The sequence below is a fragment of the Corvus cornix genome, chromosome 1A (genome assembly GCF_000738735.6).
Source record: "Corvus cornix cornix isolate S_Up_H32 chromosome 1A, ASM73873v5, whole genome shotgun sequence".
NCBI classification, from domain to species: domain Eukaryota; kingdom Metazoa; phylum Chordata; class Aves; order Passeriformes; family Corvidae; genus Corvus; species Corvus cornix.
This window is the reverse complement of record NC_047057.1, coordinates 56547003-56570546: the sequence shown is the minus strand read 5'-3', so window position 1 is coordinate 56570546 and position 23544 is coordinate 56547003. Positions and strand designations below refer to the sequence as shown.

The 23544-nt window shown below is 41.0% G+C and overlaps 1 protein-coding gene across 8 annotated transcripts in view; it reads right to left on the bottom strand.

Annotated features, from left to right (window-relative positions):
* Positions 1–23544, bottom strand: part of BICD1 (BICD cargo adaptor 1) — a 169702-nt gene that overhangs the window by 61678 nt on the left and 84480 nt on the right. For all 8 annotated transcript variants that reach the window (XM_039570409.1, XM_039570412.1, XM_039570407.1 and 5 more), the window contains exon 2: positions 22478–22690. In XM_039570409.1, coding sequence (XP_039426343.1) covers positions 22478–22690 — 213 coding nt within the window. The remainder of the gene's footprint in view (positions 1–22477; positions 22691–23544) is intronic.

Here is a 23544-nt window from a genome sequence, read left to right as displayed (position 1 = left end):
AGCTCACCCTGGGTGTTGGTCTGATAGCAGAAGCCTTCTGCTTAAACAGATTATTGATATATTACTAAGATACAGATAAAAGACCTAACTGGGAACAGCCACAAAAAAGCCCTGCAAACAGCCCTTCAGTAACCTGAAGACAAATCCACTAAAGCACTGATAATTTTCTATAAACACCTTGTGGCATGAGGAGGACAGTATGTCATGGCAAATATCAAGTAATCTTGATGATCATTACAGCACACATGAGCAAAGGGACTCAGCAGCTCTGGGGGCTCAGCTACAGCAAGAAAAGGAAGGAGTTTGCTTGTCCTTGCTGAAGCTGTGCTCAAGGACCTTGATAAATGAAGAACTATTTTCTTTCCAGATTTATGGAAATCTAGAAAAACACGTTCATGTGAGAAGTAGAGGGGAAAATGTTGATTTTCAAAGACATGTTCACCTAAGCCTCATCTATGTCAGTATCAGTGTTTCCAAATTCTGAACTCAGCCTTCTCTCAAGCCTTCAAGCCTGCCAGTGACAGCTGGGTGAAATGGGGGTGCCAGACTGGCCCCGCTGTTGGCCCTGGCAGGCTTAGTGGCCTGGGGAGACGAGAGCAGTGTGACAGCTTCCCCATCCAGCCTTCAGCCATGCCCCCAAGGTGCAAGGCAGGGAGGTGCTGGACTATAAATCTCCAGGTACTGTTAAGAAACTTCCTTGGCAGTGAAGGATTGCAGTCCAAAGTCTTCATTGTTCCCTCCACTTCCTATCCTCCCAGCAGACCACTGCTGATTGATAGCTGAAGCTCCTTTTGGTTTTGCCTAACTTATTTTTTTATATAAAATACAGCAAAACTTCAGAGGGTGGCTCCAAATTCATCACAGTGTTCTTAAATTTTCTCTGAGTTTTTAGAGCATTCAACCATGACCTTGACATGCCATCATTACTAATAAAATTCAGTATCAGTTTCAGCAAATAACTATTTAAATGCAAGTTTTTCACTCCTAATTCTGTTGTATGCCCAGTGGCCTGATACAGCACAACTGAACTCAGTTGTACACTGCAAAATGTGCAGCAGAATAATCAATCTAATAAAATAACAGCCAACCTCAGGGAGGAAAAAACAACATCACACTTGAACTGAGTCAGAATTCAGACAAGCAACAGGAATAAAATGAAGTTTGTGAACTCCCCTTCATTAACTCATCAATATATTCTATGTCATACCTACACAGCTGTGGACTATTGTCAGGTTTTTCATCACTGAAATACTGCTGCCAGTGTCTACAGGGAAAACAATCCAGGCTGCAACAATTCCTTGGGCTCTTAATTATTATACTGAGGGTGAGTTTATCCAGAATATCAATCAGAGAATCGACTTGGCATCTTCCTGATCCTGTGTGCCTCCCTACAAATATATACATATATATATATATATATATATATATATGGGTCATGGGATACACAGCACACCTACACCAGGCTCTCTGTGCAGGGTAATGTAGGACATTGCCAAATACAAGGGCAGAATGGGAAAAATCCCCCTAAACAGAACTTCTGGTATAATCGCAACCTTTGGCAGTGCATTACCCCTTGTTTAATAGTCTCTGCCTTTGATCACATTGAAACTTCCATAACATAGGTACATCTTGTGAAAGACAGAAATAAGGAGAAAAAACTAAACCTGCAGCCACATCTGTCTGTTCTTTGCCCTCATCCTCCCTCAGTTAATTGAGACTCCTTAAGATCAAGTGACCAATCTGCCCCAGTATATGAAATCAAAGTGCTACCCAGTTTCATGTTCCAGAGCAGGGTAGCCATTGCTTTGCAGCAGTTTGGTGTCTGCCACAGGAGCGCTGTAGCTGCAGCTGAGCTGTTTTAGGGAAAGAAAATCCCTATTACAAATCAGAGACATTGTGCACCCTGGGAGGTACCATGTCAAAATCCCTGGGTTTCCATAAAGTATGAGATTCTTTCTATGTGCAGTTCAAAGCTTCAAGTTTAAGCTAAAAATCCATTTCTGGCCTTGGTCCTCAGAAAGTAGGAACCATCACTTTCCCTGTGGACCTTTCAAACTATCATCACTAAATGGGAAGCTTTTGAAGACAGCTCTCACATAGCAACCAAAGGACAAGATGGGAGCCTTTGAATCCTAAATGATTTCCCCCCACACTCTTGAGTCCCTCAGAGATGATGTTAGCTGTGTTTCAGGAGCATCCAGACAGAATGCAGATGTGCTCTTGGGTATTAGCCCACACACTACAGTATCACAACCCCTTCTACCAGGACCCTTTTTTTGTAAATAAATGCAGCATAAAGCCTAAACATTTTCCTCAGTCCATCCCCTTAAGGGACTGGAGCGCTGTAGCACTGTTCTGACAGGCTCCTGTTTGACCCTGCCCAATCTGCTGTTGTATTTAGAAACTGCTTTTACTCAGTACGCTACATATTTCAGAGTAGGCCTGCTAGTTTCCTAACAGAGAAGGCAGATTTCAAGCAAAACTAAACATCCCATTCCAAACAGACTTGCATTTTCTTTTTTTCTCATTCTCTTAGGGAAGTGTTTGGGTGACCCAGAGAAATTCCAGTACATCTTTTCTTAAATCTAAACATTGTACTGAAAGCTTTTCCTGCCCTGATTTGTTCTAAATTCAGCAATAAAAACATCCCACCATTCCTAACATCACTACCAATTCCATTTTTGCTCTCTCTACCATTTCTGGTCTTTTTTCTTCCCACTAAAGACTGTCAAAATGTTTTGTTCTTTTGCCCCTCCAACCTTTACTTCTTATTCAACTTTTTCTCAACAGAGGCATCAGTGTGCCGGACTTACATCAAATACTAATTTCTCCCCAATATCCACCATTTGGGTTAATGAAACAAGGGGTTAATGAAAAACATACAAATAATGTTTAATAGCTAAATTCAAAGTTGCAAGAAAATAAAAAAGATTGCTAATCTTGCAGGCGGATCCCTTGCCAAACCTGATCAATAAAATGCATTCGTATCTCAACCTTGACAAATGTTTTAAGCTATTTATTTGCTAAAAAGGAAGAAAATATTACATCCCAGTAACAAAAACCAGAAACAGACCAACAGCAGCAGTCTCTGTCACTGTGTTGGCTGTCTCTTGGACAGAGACAAACCAGTCTCAAATAATATTAGTAAACCTCAGGATATCTTATGGCAACCAAATTCCTTTTCTTTTTTTTTTAACTAAAATTTCCTCCCAAATTCTCCCTTCATTTTAAGATCATAGGTGAGAATGCATATTTTAACCTATACCAGCTAGTGTGTGCTAATCAACCCACATTAAAAGCATACAGCAGAAACCATCAATCATAATATCAAATATAAGACATATGATAGATCTCCTATCATAGATATTATAATAGGTCTTTTTTTCCTGTTGACAAGGCCCTGAATGTTTGCTTGAGATGAAGGGTGATAAATCAAAACCAGTCAGAACTTGACTAATCACAAACAAATCTTATTTTTCCCCTACAACAGAAGTCCCTTCACACGTTTCGCTTAGGTGTAATAGACGGTGGTAAGAGATACCCCATGCCATCATCCCCTTTCTTTTATAAAGAAATCCTAAGTCTGACCCAAATCCAGGACAATCAGGGGAAGAATTCAGATAGGAAACTCTCACACACTGTCAGTTTGGTGAGATGTGAATGGGATGTTTCTGCTAAGTGCAAGACTGGAAGGGATGGGTAAGAGGGCAGCAGGTCCCACAGCCTACACCAGCCTACAGCACAGCTATTTTCTTGCACTGGCCCTGGGGTGAAGCACCAATTCTCTGCCAGGCTCTGCACAAAGCCTGAGGGCTCCCCTTCTCCCGGCCCTAGGATGTGGCTCAGAGACGGCCCCACTTGTGCCAGCACCAGGTATTTCATCACCCCAACACCGATGCTGAGTGTGAATCGAGCTGATAAGGACAGTCAAGGCTCCGAACAAAGCTCAGCACAGCTCTTTGAAAACACCGAAATGCCACAGTACTTGTTTCAGACAGGAACTCTTCTTTGTTTTCCAAGGTGAAAGGGGACTGTTTTATATAAGGCAGTTTCCATTAGTATGGGCTTTCACAGGAGAACAAAAGCCAACGATGCAATTTTTCCTGCCTAGAATCTCAATTAGAAACTTGGATTTAGCATTGGTACACAGCTTTGGAAGTAAATGGGGAATGAGACAGAAGAGTTTATGGAGAAGGGATTTCTCAAAGTGAAAAAACCTTTCTTTACAGAGAAAGACAGTTGTAATACCCTATAATTGAATAAAAAACCAAAAAGGATGGGAGGTTCTTTAAATACTCCATCAGGGAAAGTACTGAGTGTTGCTAGTGATTTCCATCTTTGAGCACACAAAATGCGTGTGAAAGGGAGTTGCTACATGCCAGAGTCTGGGTCTTCTTTTGCAATATATAAAGAAGAATCAAACAGATGCATATTAGATCTGTCAAAAGCTCTTCAATATCAGGAGCACTGGAAAAAAAGATTACAATTTTTGAACCTTGGGTAGGGAAAACAATACACTTCAGTTAGGGGTACAAGAATCCCAGGAATTTCTGAGCTTTCGGATGCAACACAAACTTCCTCCATCATCTCACACAGATCAGCAAGTGTCAAAGAAACTAAAAAATGCAAGAGGGCAGCCAGTTACTAAAAATGGGGATCTGAGCCTCAGTGCCTCAACATCCCATTAAGGGAAAAAAAAAATAATCTCATGATAACAAATCTGTACAAATTATCCACCTTGAATTAGAGCACATTTAAAACAGTGCAGATTTTCTATTAGCATTCAAAACAATGTATGCATTTATATAGGGAGGTAGGAAATTAGCAAAACATGTCTTGGTTAAAAAAATAATGTTACTGCAAGCAGAATTTATTTCCACAGTATTTTATCCCTCATATGAATGAGATAAATGTGTGCTATAGGAACAGGCTGGTTAAATTGCCTCACCAAGTAGGCAGGGAGCTGAACAGATGGCAGCACCAGGCATCACTGGTCCTCGCTTATCGGGATAATCTTTATCATTTCCATAAGATTAGAAAATTACTCACCTATGAAATACAACATTTTGAGGGTGAGGTAGAAAGTATTTTTCTGTTTCCTGTGGAATCAAATATTATGGACTGCCCACCATGGTAATGTTAGTGGTTCTAAAAGGAAATCCCATACAGAGAGAGCTCATTTCTGCTAATTTGTGGGCTTTCTTTTTTGAAAGAGCACTATTCAGAATGAATGTGAGCTATATGCAGTCTGCTGTAGCTACCTTGGGTTTGGTTTCTTTGTAGGCAGGGTGTTCTTTTCGAGAAGATTCTCTTGAACTGCAAACACACCTTCATCTTACCCCTAAAAAAGACAAGCTTAGAGCACACTTAGTGTGCCCAGCCAAAATATGTGCAACAACATTTATAGGGAGCCAGTCTCTTACTCACAGAAGGCAAACCATGGCTGGTTTTGGGCACTTTTTTAATTTATAAAATTGTGCCTCTCTCCAACCAAAGCACTTTTTCCCACTGTGTGTTTCACACAAAGCTTACTTCTTCCTGCCTGTTTATCCCATCCTGCCATATGTTCCAAAGGAGAAAGGTTTTAATTACAGCAGTTACTGAAGCACTTCCCTGCCTACAGAGCACAGCAGAGACTTTTCAGAAAAAAAAGAATTGGTTTCATCACTATTATCATTAACAGCTAAAAACTCCATTTGTGAGCTCTAAGTGAAGTGTTGCACACAGAGGACAAGAAAATTCATTCACTTCTACAGAAAAGAGAAGCACTGAGGGCTTGTCTGGTTGTTTTTTCCTCTGACTTAGCATGCCATCATGCAAATGGTTAAACTGCAACACGTAGCAATTTTCAAACAATGAGGCAAATATATACTAGATATAGTTCAGCTGATGTAAAAAGAGGGGAGGGGAGAAAGCACAAGCACTTAAGGTCTTGAAAGCTTATCCCTCACATGAACATTAGAAAAGAAGAAATCAAATAAGACCACAGACTGGAGCAGAGCTTCTCGAGTCAGGACCGGCACCAACTAAGAGGCTTCTTGTAGCCTGCTGGCCATACCTTAGAGGGAAAATAAAGCCTTCTGGGATAACTCTCGCAATGTAAGAAGGTTGGAAATGTTTTCTGTGCCGCAGAACTTTGGTCCAATGCAAACCTTGCGTTCATTTTTTGACAATAACTGTGAGGTTTAATGTCCTTGAATCAGGAAAAGTGCACAAAGCTGAGGGATGATGATTTTTTTTCTATAACAGCACAGTGCTGGAGGGCATAACTACTGCATTCCCTGAATAAGGAGTTTCTTAACTAAGTTGAAGATGCAGTATATGCCTGAGTTTGCCTTCAGGCTATTTTTACACCGAGAATAGTTGAAATGCATGTATCTAGTCTGAGTAAGGCACAAAATTATTAAAAGCATAAGGCTGTAAAATATACTGAAAGTCAATAATGCACAGGTAAGGAAAGGAAGACAGTCCTCCTGGGAGGGGATGCACAGAAAAGATGTTTGAGTCCACAAGACATGCCTATAGTTCTCCCTTTACTCAGAAACAACAGCAAAAGCCATTTCCTGGCTGAAAAAAAGACTTGGAATCAGCTTTGAATGAACTTTTTTTCATTAGCTCCTCTTAAAACACCAACTCCGATCCTACTTACCTTACACAGTAGCAATCTTGACAAACAAACAAAAGCCTAGCATCCCATCAATCCAGAGACAAGGCCCAGATACAACCTCTTAGTGGTCATTATCTTAATCAGCAAAGATGCTCTATTAGTGGTTTTGGTTTTCTTTCACATCCATGTCCCCTCAGAACTTGACTGCTGTTCTGCTTATCCAGTCCCAGAAAAGTCATGCTGGAACTACAGGAAATTCATCCATCTCCTCTGGGAGAAAAATCCTCTTTGAATAAGCCCCAAGTGCTCCCAGCCAGCTACTCAACAGCACAGGAAGCCTCAGCTAGGACCACATTTCTTGCAGTCAGTGCCCTCTGAAAGCCCAGCCATGCACGAGGGAGCTCTGCACACCCAGACACATCTCCATCATCACAGTTAAACCTCCCAGGACAACATCATCTCAAATCTGGCTGCATTTAAGAGAAGGGGTGGGACGTGGCTTGGACTGTGTGACAAAGATATGTGATGAATAATTTGCTTTAAAGGAAGTTTGAGGCCTCTTTTGAGAAAAATTAAGTAGGTAAATATAGAAAAACGTTCACCTTGGGAAAACGATCTCAGCTATTAAAAGAATTTGCTTATTCTTTATCTAGCTACAAAAGTTATTTAAATAAATGACATTTTTATCTTTCAGCAAAGCTTCTCACTCCAAGGTAAGTGAAAATTCTGGATACTGGTACTGCAATGGACTTGCTGTTCAGCTGGCCAACTTCATGAACACCACACACATCAGTAGGAGCTGCAGCATGGGAGGAAAGGGGAGGGTGAGAGACACTTCATATTACAGATGCACTTTGCTGAAGAGTCAGATTAGTGCTTCAGTGCTTATTGGTATTTTCTAAATAGACTGTAGGAAAATGATAAATAATTTTTTTTTTAATCTTCTGGAGAACAAGAAAGTGCTTCCTAAAACCGAAATCAATATGTCTATTTCATATACAACCTCTCTCACACCAAAATCAAAGTGTCTACTTCATATACAATTTCTCTCAGACCAAATTAACTTCCCCCCCCCCCTTGGTTGAGCGATAATAGGCTATCAAGGCTGTGCAATAAAACCCCACATGATAAATTGAAAATTACAGCAAGAAAAAAAAATCCCAATCTAGCTGGAGAATATCCGAGCTTGTTGGGGCCCTCCCCCTGCCATGTGGTCCTGGGAGAGGGGCCCTGAGGGGAGGCACGGGGTTTCCCTGGCCCTGGTCAGCCTCGTTCCCCACTGGTTGGTTTGTGTTCCCCTGCGCGGGCAAAGGACCCTCGGGTCCCGTGATTGAGCAGTTCCTTGGCAGATCCCGGCCACGCGGCTGGAGAAATAAACATCTCTGAAACATCTACCAAGAATCAGTCCATAGATATTTCTTTTCCACGGGCCTCGTTGTCTGATACGTGTGTTGCAGGATCCCCACTGTAACGCTAGCTGAAAACACAAATTCCATCTCTGTATTTGTTGGGAAGGATGAAAGTTTGGTAAGAAAGTTTCACAGGTATGTAGGCTTGGCAGAAAGAGCTCTGAATGTAGAAACTGGGGATGAGGTAGAAATGAAAGCAAGTTTTGGTATAGAGTAAAAGATGTTTTGCTGAAACACTGATCGCTGAGTAACTGAGAAGGCAAAGGTTGGAGAGGAGCTGGAAGGAGATTTTTAGGAGTAGGACAAAGGTATGTGACTACAAACAAAGACATGTTTTTCACCAAGTAAATAAGTCTCAAGAAGAGCATAAGTAAATAGAAAACATGTCTTTACCAAAAAGAGAGATATGGCAGGCAAACAAGAAATGTTGATGTAGCAAGAAGAAGAAGAGAGGTCTGAGAATTTTCTACTGTAAGCTTAAATTGTAACTTACTTACTCTTGTGATTGGATAATAATGAGTATAATATGGTGATGGTGGTAGCTATGATAGGCTATAGGCAAATGTAAAGGTATTGTGTATGGTGCTTATTGGTTGTTATGTATTAAGATACTCTGCAAAGAAAAGTATATAATGCTTTGTAACTTGAACAGAAAGCGGCTTCAGGTGTGCCTACAGCTGGAGCTGGCAGCTGTAGGGCTGGCTCTGGATACCCACTCCCTGAAATGCTGTAACTTCGCCTATGCAATAAACAGCTTTCAAGAGAGCCGCCTGAAGCGCAGACAGCCTTTGTGAAACTTTCTCCTATATGCATTTATGAGAGAAAGCAGCAATAAATCATGTTTAGAAGTTAACCCAAATCATGCTGAAATGATGAAAGTCTAATGGATTACAGACAGGACACGGAAAGAGAAAGCCAGAAGAGGAGAAGGCACATGCCCCCTCACCCCAACAGACCCTGAATTATGTGCTTCAGTGGAGGAAGTGACTTGTGTGTATTTTACTTTACTGCTGCTTTCACAACCCATTTTACCATCCCATTGAATGACAACTTTATAGGCCCTGCACTGTTTTTCAGCTCAGCACCAGATATAAAAATAACTCGACCTTCTGGACCTTGGATGGGAATGATGCTTAGAGCTGCCTCCACTATTACAAGGTACAACTAAGAGAAGTAATTGCCTTATAAAACTCAGTATTAAAAACCCATGTTAAAGAAAAATGCTTAAACACATGTAACAAAAGCTAACTGTGATTTTAGGTTTCGGTAGTAAGACAAGTATTGCAAGATGGTGTAGCTTATAACACATGTAGCTTATATATTTTGCTGTAGCGTTGGACAGAAGAGAAATAGCCATGGTAAATTTCCTTAATCAGGAGCATGTAATAAAGAAGAAACCAGCCTATTCTGTTTTTAATGTCTTGGACTTGCTTACAACCCTTGAGGAAGAGGTCAGTGCAATATGATATGAGAAACAGAATGATAAACCAATCTTTGCATTTGCTTCTTGAAAAGAAAGATTATCTCTCCAGTTCACTCTGAGTTATTGCCAGGATTTCTAATGACATGACAACAGGGATGAAAATAATCTCCAATATATTTGCAACCTTGCAGCTCCAGCTGCAAGGAGCTTTCCAGTTGCAGTCAAAACCCAACCTTTTTTTGCTAACTATCCAGCCTTTAAATAGATGATCATGGCTCTTTCTGCCTCAAGGCACAGAGTTACAGAGGCTGTAGCAGTGGTTATTCTGACTGTGCAAAGAATCGGTATCTTTGATATTTCTGAATGCAGCTAAGGAGAAAAATATAGACTGTGGTAGGGGAACTTCAGCATTTCATTTTGCAACATGCATTTAGTGGGTATGATAAGGAAGTATGTTTCCCCAAAGTGCATCATAAAAGATAAATGTTGCTGAAGCTGAGTTGGTAGTTCATTTTCCTTGCCTTTCTGAGAAGCTAGGTAATAGTATGCATTGAATTCCTGAAAATTGGTCCTTAGCTCACCCAGGCAATCCACAGCCTGAACTCAGCACAAGGCAGGTAGTGCAGCTGTCCTGTGTTAGAGCTGACCACAAAACAAAAGTTCATTACTCTTGATAACATGCTAAAAGGAGGAGGCTTTCTTAAACAGAAACACCACCAAGGTTGTGCATTTCTCATTTTAAATTTAAAGACCCCCCTAGTTTTATTTTTCCTTCCTAATACTCTAACTTTTTTCACTTTTTAAACTTCAAAACATGCACTGTCATTACTTCTTTCCCTCGAAGAAGTTAATGTAATTTCAAGTGGACTAACAATACAGAAGTGTTTTTAAATTCTATTAGTAATTTAAGGTTCAATTTCACTTACAGCCTATAAAGTGATTTATTTTAAAACAGAGTTATGGCAGTTATGACTCTGGCATAAAGCTCCATCTCACAACAGCTTAGGTGGGAAGAAATTAGGTAGTCAGGTTAAGAGGAAGAAAGAGTAAGTCATAAATTCTCGAGGGCAAGAGAAGTAGTAATGTAAAACTCGTAATTGGCTTTTCAAAAGCATTTACAATGGATAAAAACATAAAACAATGCAAAAAGAATATATGAAAGCTGTCAAGGGGCTGACTTCAAATCACCACTGGCAAACCATGTTGCATGAAAAACAGCTGTACATCCTAGCCTCCAAAACTAAAATATTCTGATGATGACTCAAAGATCTTCAATAAAATTAATATCAAAACAACATCAATCAAATAAATCTACATCTATAGCTATGTCTTAGCTGCTTAAATAGTAAAATGGCAATTTGAATTGCTGCCAAAATAAGGTGAGCTCCAGCTTTACAAAGTATCTGTGAACATCTTGCAAAGGGGTCTGCAGATTCAGTCCTTCTTCCTCACTGCATTTATGTCTTGGACAACAAACCAAGGACATCGTTTTCCTCTCAGATTTCTGGAGCAAGCCAAGGCAGAGTGACTTTAGGAAACCTTGTTGCTGATTTGATATAGACCAAAATATTGACTTTTTCCCTTTAATATATTCCCATTTATTTGACAATCAATCCCCGTCTGCACCTATTTCTTGGAATTTTTTACTTTTTCTTCCTTGCTTTTCTTATGTGTCTCTCTGCGTACCTCATCCGGTGAGGGCAGACAGTCATGGCATGTGAGAGAAGCTGTTTGTGAAAGAAACACTTGCCTTCCTCCTCACTGACCAGAATTTTACCCTTGACATTTTATGCGTTCGGCTACTAAGCTACTAAGAACCAGAATCCTGTATCTTCTCACTGCTGTTGTGTTGCCACTTCCCTTGGGAAAACAAGACAAAAGGGACCCCAAGAAAAAAATGTAAAAAACCCGATACATGAGCCAAACCTCACAGTGTTGCATTTGTGAAGAGCATTGCCTCTGGATCCCCTTTTCGTGACTAGGTGTGCAGGACTGGTGGGAAATGACCCATTTTTAACCCACCCCACTCTAAGCTGACACTGTAATGCCACAGCCACTCTTCACGTAGAGTTCACCGTGAGTATCAGAGCAGACAGCCCAATCATTTCACTGAAGTGAAAAATCACAGCTCTGCGATGATGCCTTCAAGGCACATTTAGCTGAAAGAGCCAACACACTGTGCTTCAGGAGGAGAGGAAAGGCTACATAGGCAGAATGAATGAGCAGTGAAGGCAAAAATTGCATTCATATCTAGTCCTACCTATTTGATGGGGGTTTTTTTAACAATAACACCATAGAAGCAGACAAGCTCTGATTATGTATGAGCATCTGCACGTACACATCTAAAACATTTGCCAGCAAAAGTGCATTTCTCTCAATCCTGAAGCTTAAGAGTGGATTTGACCATCACAATGAAAGGGTGATAACACTGTCTGACCTCTGCCTGACCTGCTGCCCACCTCCTGGATGCTGACTGGCACTGACTGTTGAGAATAACTAAAAATAACCAGCTTGTCTCATATATTGTAGTAAGGGCAAAGGGAGAAAAAGAGGTGGCATATTTGAGGCTCTTGCTGTTCACCCTTCTGTCACCTTCCTCTTACAAATGCTCCCCTTGAGGACAGAGTTTGTTGTAGAAAGCACAATTAGTACAGATGATGGGAGCCAAGAACTTATTAATGATTTCATACCAATGACAAACTGGTAATGAGTTTGAGGTTTTGAGGCAGAAATGGGGAACTGAAGAACCTGCCCCACAGAGGGCCATGTTTAAGGATAGCCTCACATTGCCACACAGAAAAGACTTCTGTTTTGTAAGATGTAGTCTGAATGAACCCAAATGAGAAAATGACAGCATAAAGAGCACAAAATATAAACCCCAAAGATGCTGACTTTTCTTATATATTTCATGGTTTCACAGGTTTTGATTCTATGCGATTTCTTTTTGTTTGGTACGAGATTTTTGCCAAAAATCTCTTTAGTAGCTGCTAACTATCCAAAGGCATAATTTAGATGTGTTTTGCTCCATCTCACTCTGATTGCACCTCACAAATCATGCACTTCTGGGGTCAGGTCACATGCAATGCTCCATGTCCTGGCAGCCAAGACATATCCCCAGGAAAAGGTAAATCCCATTTCCCAAAATTACCTAGTAAATCCCAGGAGAAACCCTTACAAATAAATCAGTATTGATTAAAAGACAAGAAAAAAAAAATAGACTGAAAATAAATGTGGGTTTTGAACAAGTAAGAGCAGGTGTTGAAGCTCAAGCACCTTGGCTGGTAATTATTATCCACATGTGATTAGCACCCATGAGTTTCCCTCAAAGTCCAAGTACTAATCACAGCTCCAGTAGAGATCATTAGGTTTTTCAGTTTCATTTGGTGGATCTCATCTCTGAACCAATGACCAGTCAGTGCTGTCCATTCTGTACTTCTTAATAACGAGCAAAAAGGTTTAGGAGGAAGGAAAACAGGCAGTGATGCATCCACATGCAGGGAACAGGAGAAAATCAACAACAGAAGGTACAATCATGCAGGGCTACAGTGCATGTGTGGATTCCCAGGAGAAGAGAAATGTGACCACACCGCTTGTGTACTGATTGCTGGGAATACATCCAGATTCCTGTTCTGTAATCCCAATGAGTACTGAAGGCATAAAACATTCAACAATTACCAGGCACATCTAACGCTAAATGACTGGGAATAACAACATTAGTCTCTCAGGGAGCCTTTAACTATCTTTTTTTTTTTAAATTGAAAACAGCTCAGGATATTTTAAAAAAAAAAATCAAAGAAAATTAATTGGAATGGGGGCAACAAATTTACCTTCATTCATTGTTTAATATTCATTATCAGTGACACATGTCACCCCAATTTATGCTCAATTTGCTTATGCACTCAGAGAGTGAGGACTTTCAGCAAAAATTTCTCCTTCTCCTTATGCCTTTACTTTATCTGGAAGGCTGCTGAAGCTTTTGGACCCAAGTTTCAGAAAGTCTGGCACCAGGGTATTCTTCCTTTCCCACTTAATCCCAGGCAAATGAATGAAGTCACAAGGTAGAAGTCAACACAGCTCCTGGGCTCTTGCTCCTGAGAGTCCAGATCACATTGCAAGGATTGTGTAAAAACTGGCAAGGCAGCTAATCCCAGCACAGCCAAAAACCATCTTACTCCACACCACTTGAATAGACAAAAGCCCAAGTTATTTTTAACTAGCAAATTAATACCAAAAAGAATGAGTCAGCACAAGAAGTTCTTAAGAGGGCTTCCTCATCTAGAAACAAAAGCAAGAAAAGTTATGCATTTTAAAAATGTAGAAGCCACAAAGAAAAAGAAAATACCATTTTGACAAGTTCAGAGAGCTGCTAGCCCAACATCCAAGCAGCCACTGGTGTGTGACACCTGTGAAACAGGGATGTTATGTGAAGATGCTTTCCCGGGCATCCCCTACAAGCCCTGGGCAGTGGGACTGGATCTTCAGGTAGCAGCAGCACTGATGGCCCAGTACTCCATGAAATTTACCTCCCTCTTCTTTAAACCCAGGTAATACCTCTGGCTTCCAGAGCTGTCCTCTCAGCACGTGCTCACTCAATAGCCTGCACAAGGGGGGATTTGGCACCACCTAGGCACAAATAAGGGGTCATTCTTTCAAAGAACTTATGTAAGAACAAGCACTGCCAGATCCTGATTTGATTAATTACTGCCCAAAGATTACCAAGGGCAGCTGAAAGTACACCCTCTTTCATCTTCTATTTGAGGCCCCTTTTCTGAAAGAAGGAGCTGGGAATTTGAGTATTTTTAATAAGGCACTCTGTATTTATGCAACAGTCCCTTGGTTATGCTCCATTATCCCACTTGGCCCTTTTTGACCTCCCTAGTGTCCATTGTTTGACTCTGTTATTCTCAGCAGAGCTAAATGCCTGAACCTTGCCAAAGAAAACAGTCTCATGAATGTGTCAAATCCCAAATTTATATCCAAAATCATTGTTTGGGCTCATTAACAGGAAACACAACCACTCAAAGATGCTTTTGGTGGCTCACAAGTATATTTGAGGGTAAGAACAACAGAACAACAAGCTGATGGTTACCCTGAGAAAACAGTGCCACAACAAAATGTATTTATCCTGAGCTCTTGACCTTCCAATGCTATTACAGTTGGTGCTTATGAGGAGTACAAACTTGGAAACACAACCATCTTATGAGTGATTGTAGCAATTTAGGATTATAAACCACATTTCAGGAAACAAAAAGGTTAATCTTACCCCAGCCACTTTTGGATTCACCTTTGGCTTGTCAGCCAAAATGTGAAGCAAGAACCCAAAAAAGTGTTTGGTGGTAACTAAGTAGGAAGATGGAGTTGAATGGCAGATTTGTAATTAAATCTTTGTCTGTTAATAAGGACACTTAGAAGCAGTCAACTGGTCTTGCTGCCTATGCTCGGAGCTCTGACAGAGAGACAGCATCAGTCTATTAGTATACCCATTAATTCACAGCATAAGAGAGATTTGGTAGGATTACAAGTCACAGCTTGCTGTATTTTTGTCTCCAAGACAAAGAAAATAATTTTGTTTCTTTTCAGAAGTCCTGTGAACAGGGAAAGTACACGTAAAGAGCAGAGGAAACCATTTAACAGGCACTGTTTCAGATTAAGCTCCATCTGAAATTTTTCCTGAAAGCAGAAGGAAACAATATATTTTTAGCAAATTTTGCAGCCTCTAAAGGCAAAACCATCACCCGTTAACACTATCAGCTAAAGAGGGAAAAACATTTACAAGGGTGGGGTGGCCTGGCACAATGTCCCTATGGCAGGCTTTTCTAAATACAGGAGAGAGAAAATAAAAACACCTCTCACTGGACAAAGTAACACATTTATATTATCAGCCTAACTTAGAGCTGGTTCTACCCAGCTGACAGTAACTTCCAAAACAAAGGAATGTAAATACCATCAACTCTACTGACTATGCTAATAATGCCCTAAACTGAGATGTGAGCACTCTCCTGACAGGAGGAACAGTTCTGCCATCTCTCTATCACACCCAGCTCCACTCTATTTCTCTGACACCCCCAGTCATGTCCATGGGCTGCTCTAGATCCTACAGCTTCTTTTCAAAAAGCAGTGCTTGCATTAAGGTACATTAAGACCAAAACACCATTAACAACGGTCATGTTGAACACTTCAGCATATTTTCTTAATTATTCTCCTTCTAAAAATCATAAAATCATTCAGGTTAGAAAATACCTCTAAGATCATCAAGTCCAACCATTAACCCAGCATGGCCAGTGCACCATTAAACCGCACCCACAAATGAGATATCTGCGTGTGTTTTAAATGCCACCAGGTGACTCCACCACCTCTGTGGACAGCCTATTCCAATGCTTGACCACTCTTGTGGTGAAGAATTTTTTTCTTAATATTCAATCTAAACTCCCCTGGCAACAACTTGAGGCCATTTCCTCTTGTCCTACTGCTTGTTACTTAGGAGAAGACACCAGTCCCCACCTTGCTACAGCTTCCTTTCAGGAAGCTGTTTAACAGTGATAAGGGCCCCTCTGAACTTCCTTTTCTGCACACTAAACACCCCAGCTCCCTCAGCTGGTCCTCACAGACCTTGTGCTCCAGATCCTTCACCAGATCCACTGCCTTCTCTGGACTTGCTCCAGCACCTCAATGTCCTTCTTGTCATGTCTTTCATGTCACAAAACTGGACACAGGAATCAAGGTGTAGCTTCCCAAGTGCTGAGTACAGGGCGACAATCACTGCCCTGGTCCTGCTGGCCACAGTACTGCTGACACAAGCCAGGATGCCATTGGCCTTCTTGGCCACCTGGGCACACACCGGTTCGTGCTCAGCTGCTGTCAACCAGCACCCCTTTTCCACCAGGCAGCTTTCCAGCCACTGTCTTCCAAGTCTGTAGTGATGTATGGGGTTGCTGTAGCTCAGGTGCAGGACCCAGCACTTTGCCTTGTCGAACCTCATTCTGTTGTCCTCAGCCCATCAATCCAGCCTGTCCAGATCCCTCTGCAGAGCCATCCTGCCCTCCAGTAGATCAACATTTCTGCCCAGCTTGGTGTTGTCTGCAAACTGACTGAGGGTGCACTCAATCCCCTGGTCCAGGTCATGATACAAAGCCATTGCTGAAAGTGCCACCATAATATTAGCAAGCAGATAAATATTTATAATGCAAGCTTTCTTGAACTGGTGTAGATGCCAAAACAAACTTCCATCCTGGAGACCATTGAGTGTCTGTTGATGCAGACACTTGAAAGCACGGGACAACACCACGAGGGAGCAGACAAGATCATGTAAGGATGCTGCTTGGTCAGATGCACCACTGCAGTCACTTAAATCACTTCACTGTCTGGGGTAATCACCAGAGCACAATCACAGGCTCCCTATGCTGTGCATGCGTAAAATTAGACAACTACTAGAAAAGCAAGCTGTCAAAACTGAAGAGAGCTCACTAGCTTTGTCACTACATCCAAGCAAACAAAAGGTTCTTCCTGCAGTACATAATTCCTAGCAGTGATTCCTCTCCCATACTTAGCTTTTCTGTCTTTTTTCAATGCAGAGTTGGTAAAAGTCACCTTACTTGGTTACCCAGGGTTACCTCCCTCCAAGAGCTCATCAGTTAGGTCACAGCCATGGGAGATAAAGGCTGTGGACCACACTCCTCCGAGGGATGGAGGCAGCCTTTGCTGAGGGCTGCCACCTCACAGAGGAGCAGCTGGGGTTCTGGTCTCCACCCCAATGAATATTTAAGTATTTCTTATTCAGCATTAATTGAAACAGGGATGAGAACTTGTTCCCTATTCCCATCTGAGTGGTTTAGCCTTTAGGCTACAGTCATTGTCATCAGCTTGCTTGGTCCCACTCTCCCTGACCCACAAAATACTATCTCCCAACCATGTGAAACATCTGAAGGAACAAAGAGCATCTGCCAGCTGACTGCTAGGGCACTTTCTTCAGAGAAAGAAGAACAGAGAATAAACTGGAGCCCCAAACCTCGCCACAATCACAGAACCAGAGTGTGCAAGGACATCACTGGATGAGGAGGTCAGCTGGGAAACCTCTCCTTGGAAGATCACAGTAGCTCCTTCAGCAGTGCTCAACATGCAGTAACAGAGTAGTGACAGACCTCAGGCCAAGCCAGACCTTTAGATGGACAGAAAATTTTACAGAAGGTGGAAATTTAGGCACCTAATTTACTCGAAATTATAAAATGAGAAAAAACCTTATTTTTTCAGATTGAAAAACTATAATTTCTAAATAGGCAACAGCCAATTATGATTTAAGCCACATTTAATATAGAAAGTCTAGTTCTTAATATATAATTCTTTAGAGGAAAGTCAACTTGAAGACTAGGATTGTAAATTTTTTCTGCTTTCAAACATTAGTTCCCCTCAAAAAAATCCAGGCTACCATGCCCATACATTTTCTGATTAGCATGAACTGCTAATTTTTGTACTGCTAGATTTTTGTACTGCTGAAGTGAATAAATGTTAAGCTATGGATTTCAAGGGCAGCGAGGCTGCACAATTTCACCTTTGACATTTTTTCACCTGCTTTCAGCAAATAATACATCATAAATTTGTATTTTTCCCTCCACCCATTCTTCCGCTGCCCTCGTTCCTGTTTTTGCCCTCCAGAAGCCCAGGTGTGTGCTGTTTCTATGGCCCATTAATATTGTCATCACATAAACCTCCCTGTTCATCTGTTATCTCACAGACAGCAGGTACCCAGGTGCCCATTTCTTTCTGCAATCCCTGCAGTTGCTGCAGTGACTTTTAGTAAAGAGCCTATGAGTTTTAACCCCTTTCTTCCTAGCTTTCTCATTTTCACTAGTCTTAATGGGAAGAAAGAGCTGATCCATACCTGGCCCTTCAGACACCAAAACATTCACACCTACCCACCCCAAACAACTCCTCACCTAGTCTCATAACACCTACAAAACCTGAACTGTACCATCCCTCTTTATCTCCATTTTCTACAGTCTCACCTGCTTCATCTTTGCCTCATTCTTTTTCCCCTCCAGTTGCCACCTGTTTTGAGTCAGATGCCAAGCTCCAAGTTATTCAGCCTTCCCATGATGGAGGAATATATACAGACATCACCTCTATATGGAGATTTCCTGTCTGTGGGCAGAGAGCTTTCTCCAGCTTCTGAGCTAGGTCATCTGGGCTTTCACAACCACCTCTGTCAGCTATCAGTTTCTCAAGGTGATGATTTCATCTTTATGTACCTATAAAGGGCTTATAGTCACCATAAGAAAAGGCTTTTCAGTGGCACAAATGGAAATAAAGTTACTCATCTCCCAACTATAAGTGAACAGTGCTTTTAAATAGGAGAAAAACAGATTCCAGAAAATCAGAAAAGGATAAAAGATTGTATTTTTAAAAGATGTTTTCCAGGAAAAGTATTTCTTTAATGTTTATAATAAATGAGGGCAATTCATACACTGTTAGAGAAGGTTACATGATCAAACAACCATAATGATCTCTTCATACAGAGAGGCCATCTACCATAAAATGTGTGATGCCTAACATACAGATTTTGTAAATCTGGTCTCTGACTGCCAAAATATTATCTCTCTGGCCCCAGTTTTAAACTATGTGTATTTTTGGCTCAAATTAAACAGCCTACATTCCCTATCTGAGGTCTTGGTGGGAGAAAAAAAATCTACCAGCTTTCCAAAATGTATATTTTATTTAGTTAGGTGATTGTTAATAAGACTCCTATCCAACACTCTAAGGATTTTTATTACATCAAAAATAAAGCTGGTGGTGTTTTACTCTTCTAATCATTTTAACATGAAGTAGAAAGCTATCTATGTACAGAGGTTCTTGGTTCATCATTCCCCATGAGGGTGAAACACCTGATCAAGTTCTTAAAAACAAAACCCTTTCAAGATATGGGCACTGAGATCAGTTTTTGTTTTTGCAGTCTGAGATGCATAATCTCCAGAGACCTGAGCCTGATACACATGGAGAGACAGTTGGGAAGTCGAGCAGAAAGTTCTGCAGAGTTGGTAAATGATGTGGACATTTTAACCTTAGTGGGCCACAAGCCCTGGGAACGGCAAACAAGGACTTGAAGAAAGCAGAAGCAACGTTATGTATTACATTGTGCCTCGCTAAGAGAAATCATGCAAGACAGTAGTTAATCAATACTGCTAGGAAACACGAATGTTGTGGTTTTTATTAAGGTAGTGGAAAGTTTTGTCCAAAGGCTGTAAGAGTATATAAGCCATACTGCAGAAACAATAAACTGCTTTTGCTTGCATCAAGCTGCCTCCTGTCTCTCAATCACCAACAGATACATTCCCTTTTACAGCAAGGGAGATCCAGGTCAAGCTGCCCTGCAGACATCAGAGCTGTGACTGTAAGGCAGATACTTACTAAAACGTATGAATTTTTAACCTCCGGGCTATGGAATTCCCAGGATTCCTAAAAGTCATCAGCATTCATGTGAGTGCATTCTGATGGTTCAGAAAATGCTCATACACATTCATATGACTATGGATTTTTGTGCACATTCAGAGAGCAGAATGTATTCATCAGATAACTCCCACCACGGGCTGGGGAGTGGAGAAGCCCTGAGTGTATTATTTAGGAATGCAATACCAATAACAGGGGTCATTGTTTGAAAACCTACCTATCAGTCTTCAGCATCCTAAGTGGCTGAATGCATGGAGAAACTGCCACACATTTCTGGCATCCACACAAAAACACTATTCCCAGAACCACACAGCAGTTACTCAAACCTTTATATTATGACTGAAGGAGAAAGGAATTATTTGTTTGTTTAGTTTATAAGATGTCTTATTAAGGCTTAAAAAACAACTATAAAGCATGTTTTTCTTGAGGGAAAGAGGTAGTGGGCAGGGAGGGGAGAAGACGGGATACAATCAGGTAACTTATGCCCAGAATCTACCAATCTCTCTTTGCATCACTCAGTACAGAAGCCCACATGAAGATCATCTTTTTTCTTTCATTTTTTTCTCTAATTAGATTTCCAAATTTACTGCCTAAAGAGACAAACTGCTTCCTTGTTGTAGCACTCCACCCACGGCAGCATCTAATTCTGACTTTACCCCAAAACATACCAGCCACTTCGTACTTTTTTTCCTCCCCTTTGTAGCTGTCAAGATTTGGAGTAAGTTTAGTCTGCTTTTCCCTACTTGCAGGAAGCAGAACAAAGCAGACAAAATTCATAAACACTTACAGGACAAGGTCATCTCATTTCAGCAGTAACTTGGACATCACAGCCATAGAACCAAGGGATACCAGGCTGGGTACAAGGGTGAGACTCCTTCAAGCACAAGGTGAAATACCAGCATAATTCAGTGTGAAAAGATCACAAAGAGCCCGAAGTAAGTGACAATCACCCTCTATCTCTTATTATTATTCAAGTAATTAATCATAATAGTGTGTGGTGTAATGAACTGACTGCACTTATCCCATTTATATCCCATTTATATTTATATCCCATATCCCAATGTTTAAGTACATTGATTGTAGTAAGACAAAAATAAAAGTTCCACACAGTAAAGGACTTGATACTCAGGGTGCAACATCATCTTAATAATAACTATCAGTTTACCAGCCTTATTTTTATGCAGGTAAATTCCTTTATTGCACTTTAATTAACTACTATGGCTTGTTTCTATTTAGCATTAGAGCAGGAAATAATTGCAGTTGGCTTCACACTAGGGGCTACTATTATCTCCAAGGAAATGAGGACAATCAATATTCCAGGGACAACAGGTACCAAAACTGCCTCCTGAACAAATACAGATCAATAACCATGAGAGAAAATGGAAAGGAGATTTGCATTTGAAGGAATCCCAAGGAGACCCCAGAGGAAAAGAATCGAGTACAAAGACAAAAGTGTATTTTCTCTAACTTGGTTGTTCATTTGTGTGTGAACCTCAAGTCAAAAGGACCTGTGAGCTAAACAAAGCAGGTAGGCATGTCAGCAGCTGCTTGTCCGCCACCAAGATGACTTTGGATAGGATTTTAGGACAAGTAGATCAAAAATAATTTAAAATATATTTGATTTTGTTTTGTTAACCACTGCAACAGCAATTACAATCACATATTTTAATTGGAATATGGGAACAAATGGCATGTATGTACTTCTTCCTGAAATCTGATCTGCATTATGGGCAAGCCCAGTACAACCATTAAGCAAGAATGTTCAAGGAGAGTAAAGGACTCAGTTCCAGGGATACCCTGTTCCAGGACTTTCTGTAGGCTAAAAGGATACCATTCCATTCAACTACAGAAAACGTGGTAATCATTAATATTAACAAATTAATGCATTGAATAATCACTTTCCAGAATCACATCGGAAATATCTCCTCCAGCAGCTGGGCAGTGGGGAGAATCCCTACAGTGTAAGCATTCCTGGGGAATGCAGGGAAGATGTGGGCTCATTTCCAAGTGCTGCCTTCCCCTGCACGCAGTAGTTCTGCTACATTCTGTAACTTCCAGATTCCAAGGGGGAAAAGGCAATTTATTAATTGTTACTAAATTCTCCATCAAACTTATTGAACGTCTCATATGGTCAGTAACTACATTTGACTTCCTTACTGTTACCCATTTTCTAGATATAAGCATGCATTTTAATTTTGCTTTACAGTAGAAGAAAACCAGCGAAAGCCTAATTTAATTCTAGGCAGTCCCAAATATCTGAAAAATTATGTGAATACTGGAAAAGAGAAGAGCTGCCTGAATGCCAGAAGTGTGCAGAAAATGTGTTTATGTAAACTTCAGTACTACAAAATGCAATGCAAAATATTAAGGCTGCTTAGGAAATTATAGCTTCTTGAATTGGATTTTATTATCTTTGTAAGGTGGTGTTGTATAAAAACAACAAAAGTTATATTTCCTTCTTTCTAAATTGTAGCCTTCTCAGGCCATGTGGTTTCTGGGAAGATCACAGGCTAGAAGGTGAGAATTTTTACTTCCTGTAATATTTTCTTTACTCAGAGCCATGTTATCCATGACACCCTAAGGAAATTCAGCCCCATTTACCTCTTTCAAGTCTTGGACAATAGCAGTGAGCCTCTCATTCTCTGCCTGAACGTTGGTGACCACGGCCCTGCTCTGCTTGAGCTCGTTCTGCATCTCCAAGATCTTCCCAAGGTAATAGGCTTCCTTTGATGCAGACTCCTGGAGAAGAGTCTCTTCCCGTGTTTCGCCATCTTCGGCCACTTTGCGGTGAACAGAGAAGGACTGTCCAAAAGCCTGCAAGGGGAAAACAGCACAGTAAAAACCTACTGAAGCCCTAGAACAGTTATCAACAGTAACGAGCAGCTGCACAACCAGCGGGGATGGGATAGATCTGCAAACCCCAAACCCTGACCAAATAAAGACTGCCTTAGCAGCGTCCCAGCAGCTGAAACGAAGCATCTTGAGGCTGCTCCCATTTGCAGTAGGGATTTATGGCCCCCATCCAGCCAGCCTCCACTGAGATCAAAATGGTGCTCTGCTAACTGGCAATTAACTAACACCAGTGTTTAACTCTCCTGCACGAGGCCAGCCCATAATTCATAAACTCCTTTCTTCTCTGGTTCCACAAAATAAACGTTCTACGCTTGTTTTGCTTTAAAGAGCATAAATAGCTGACAAATCTTTCTGAATTGCTTTCCAACAATCTTTTCTTATAGGAGCTGATCTCCTGGTAGGCAAAAATATTCCTATAACCTGGAAGAAAGATAAATGAGCTGAGTACCAAGAAGTGGCCATCTACACCTCTGGGATGATTTATTAGAATGTGAATATCGATCTAGTATCGACATCCAACTGAGACAGACAAAGGCTCTCTAACGGTTTAGGGTTAGAAAGTGTATGTTTATTTGGCGCCAGGCACTGCATGGGATGGCTCCCTAAGATGCAGGGCCCCAATCCAAACAAACACAAAGCTTTTATTTACAAGAATTATGAATATCCAAAATACAAATGCATATTCATAACTATAACACCTCCCATTCTCTGCTTCGTATGGAAATGAGCTTTAATGTCATTAAGCATGCCTTGTGTGTGCTCTAAATTGACTTGGTGGTCTTGAATTGGGTCAGTGGTCCCAGATAAATGAAGCA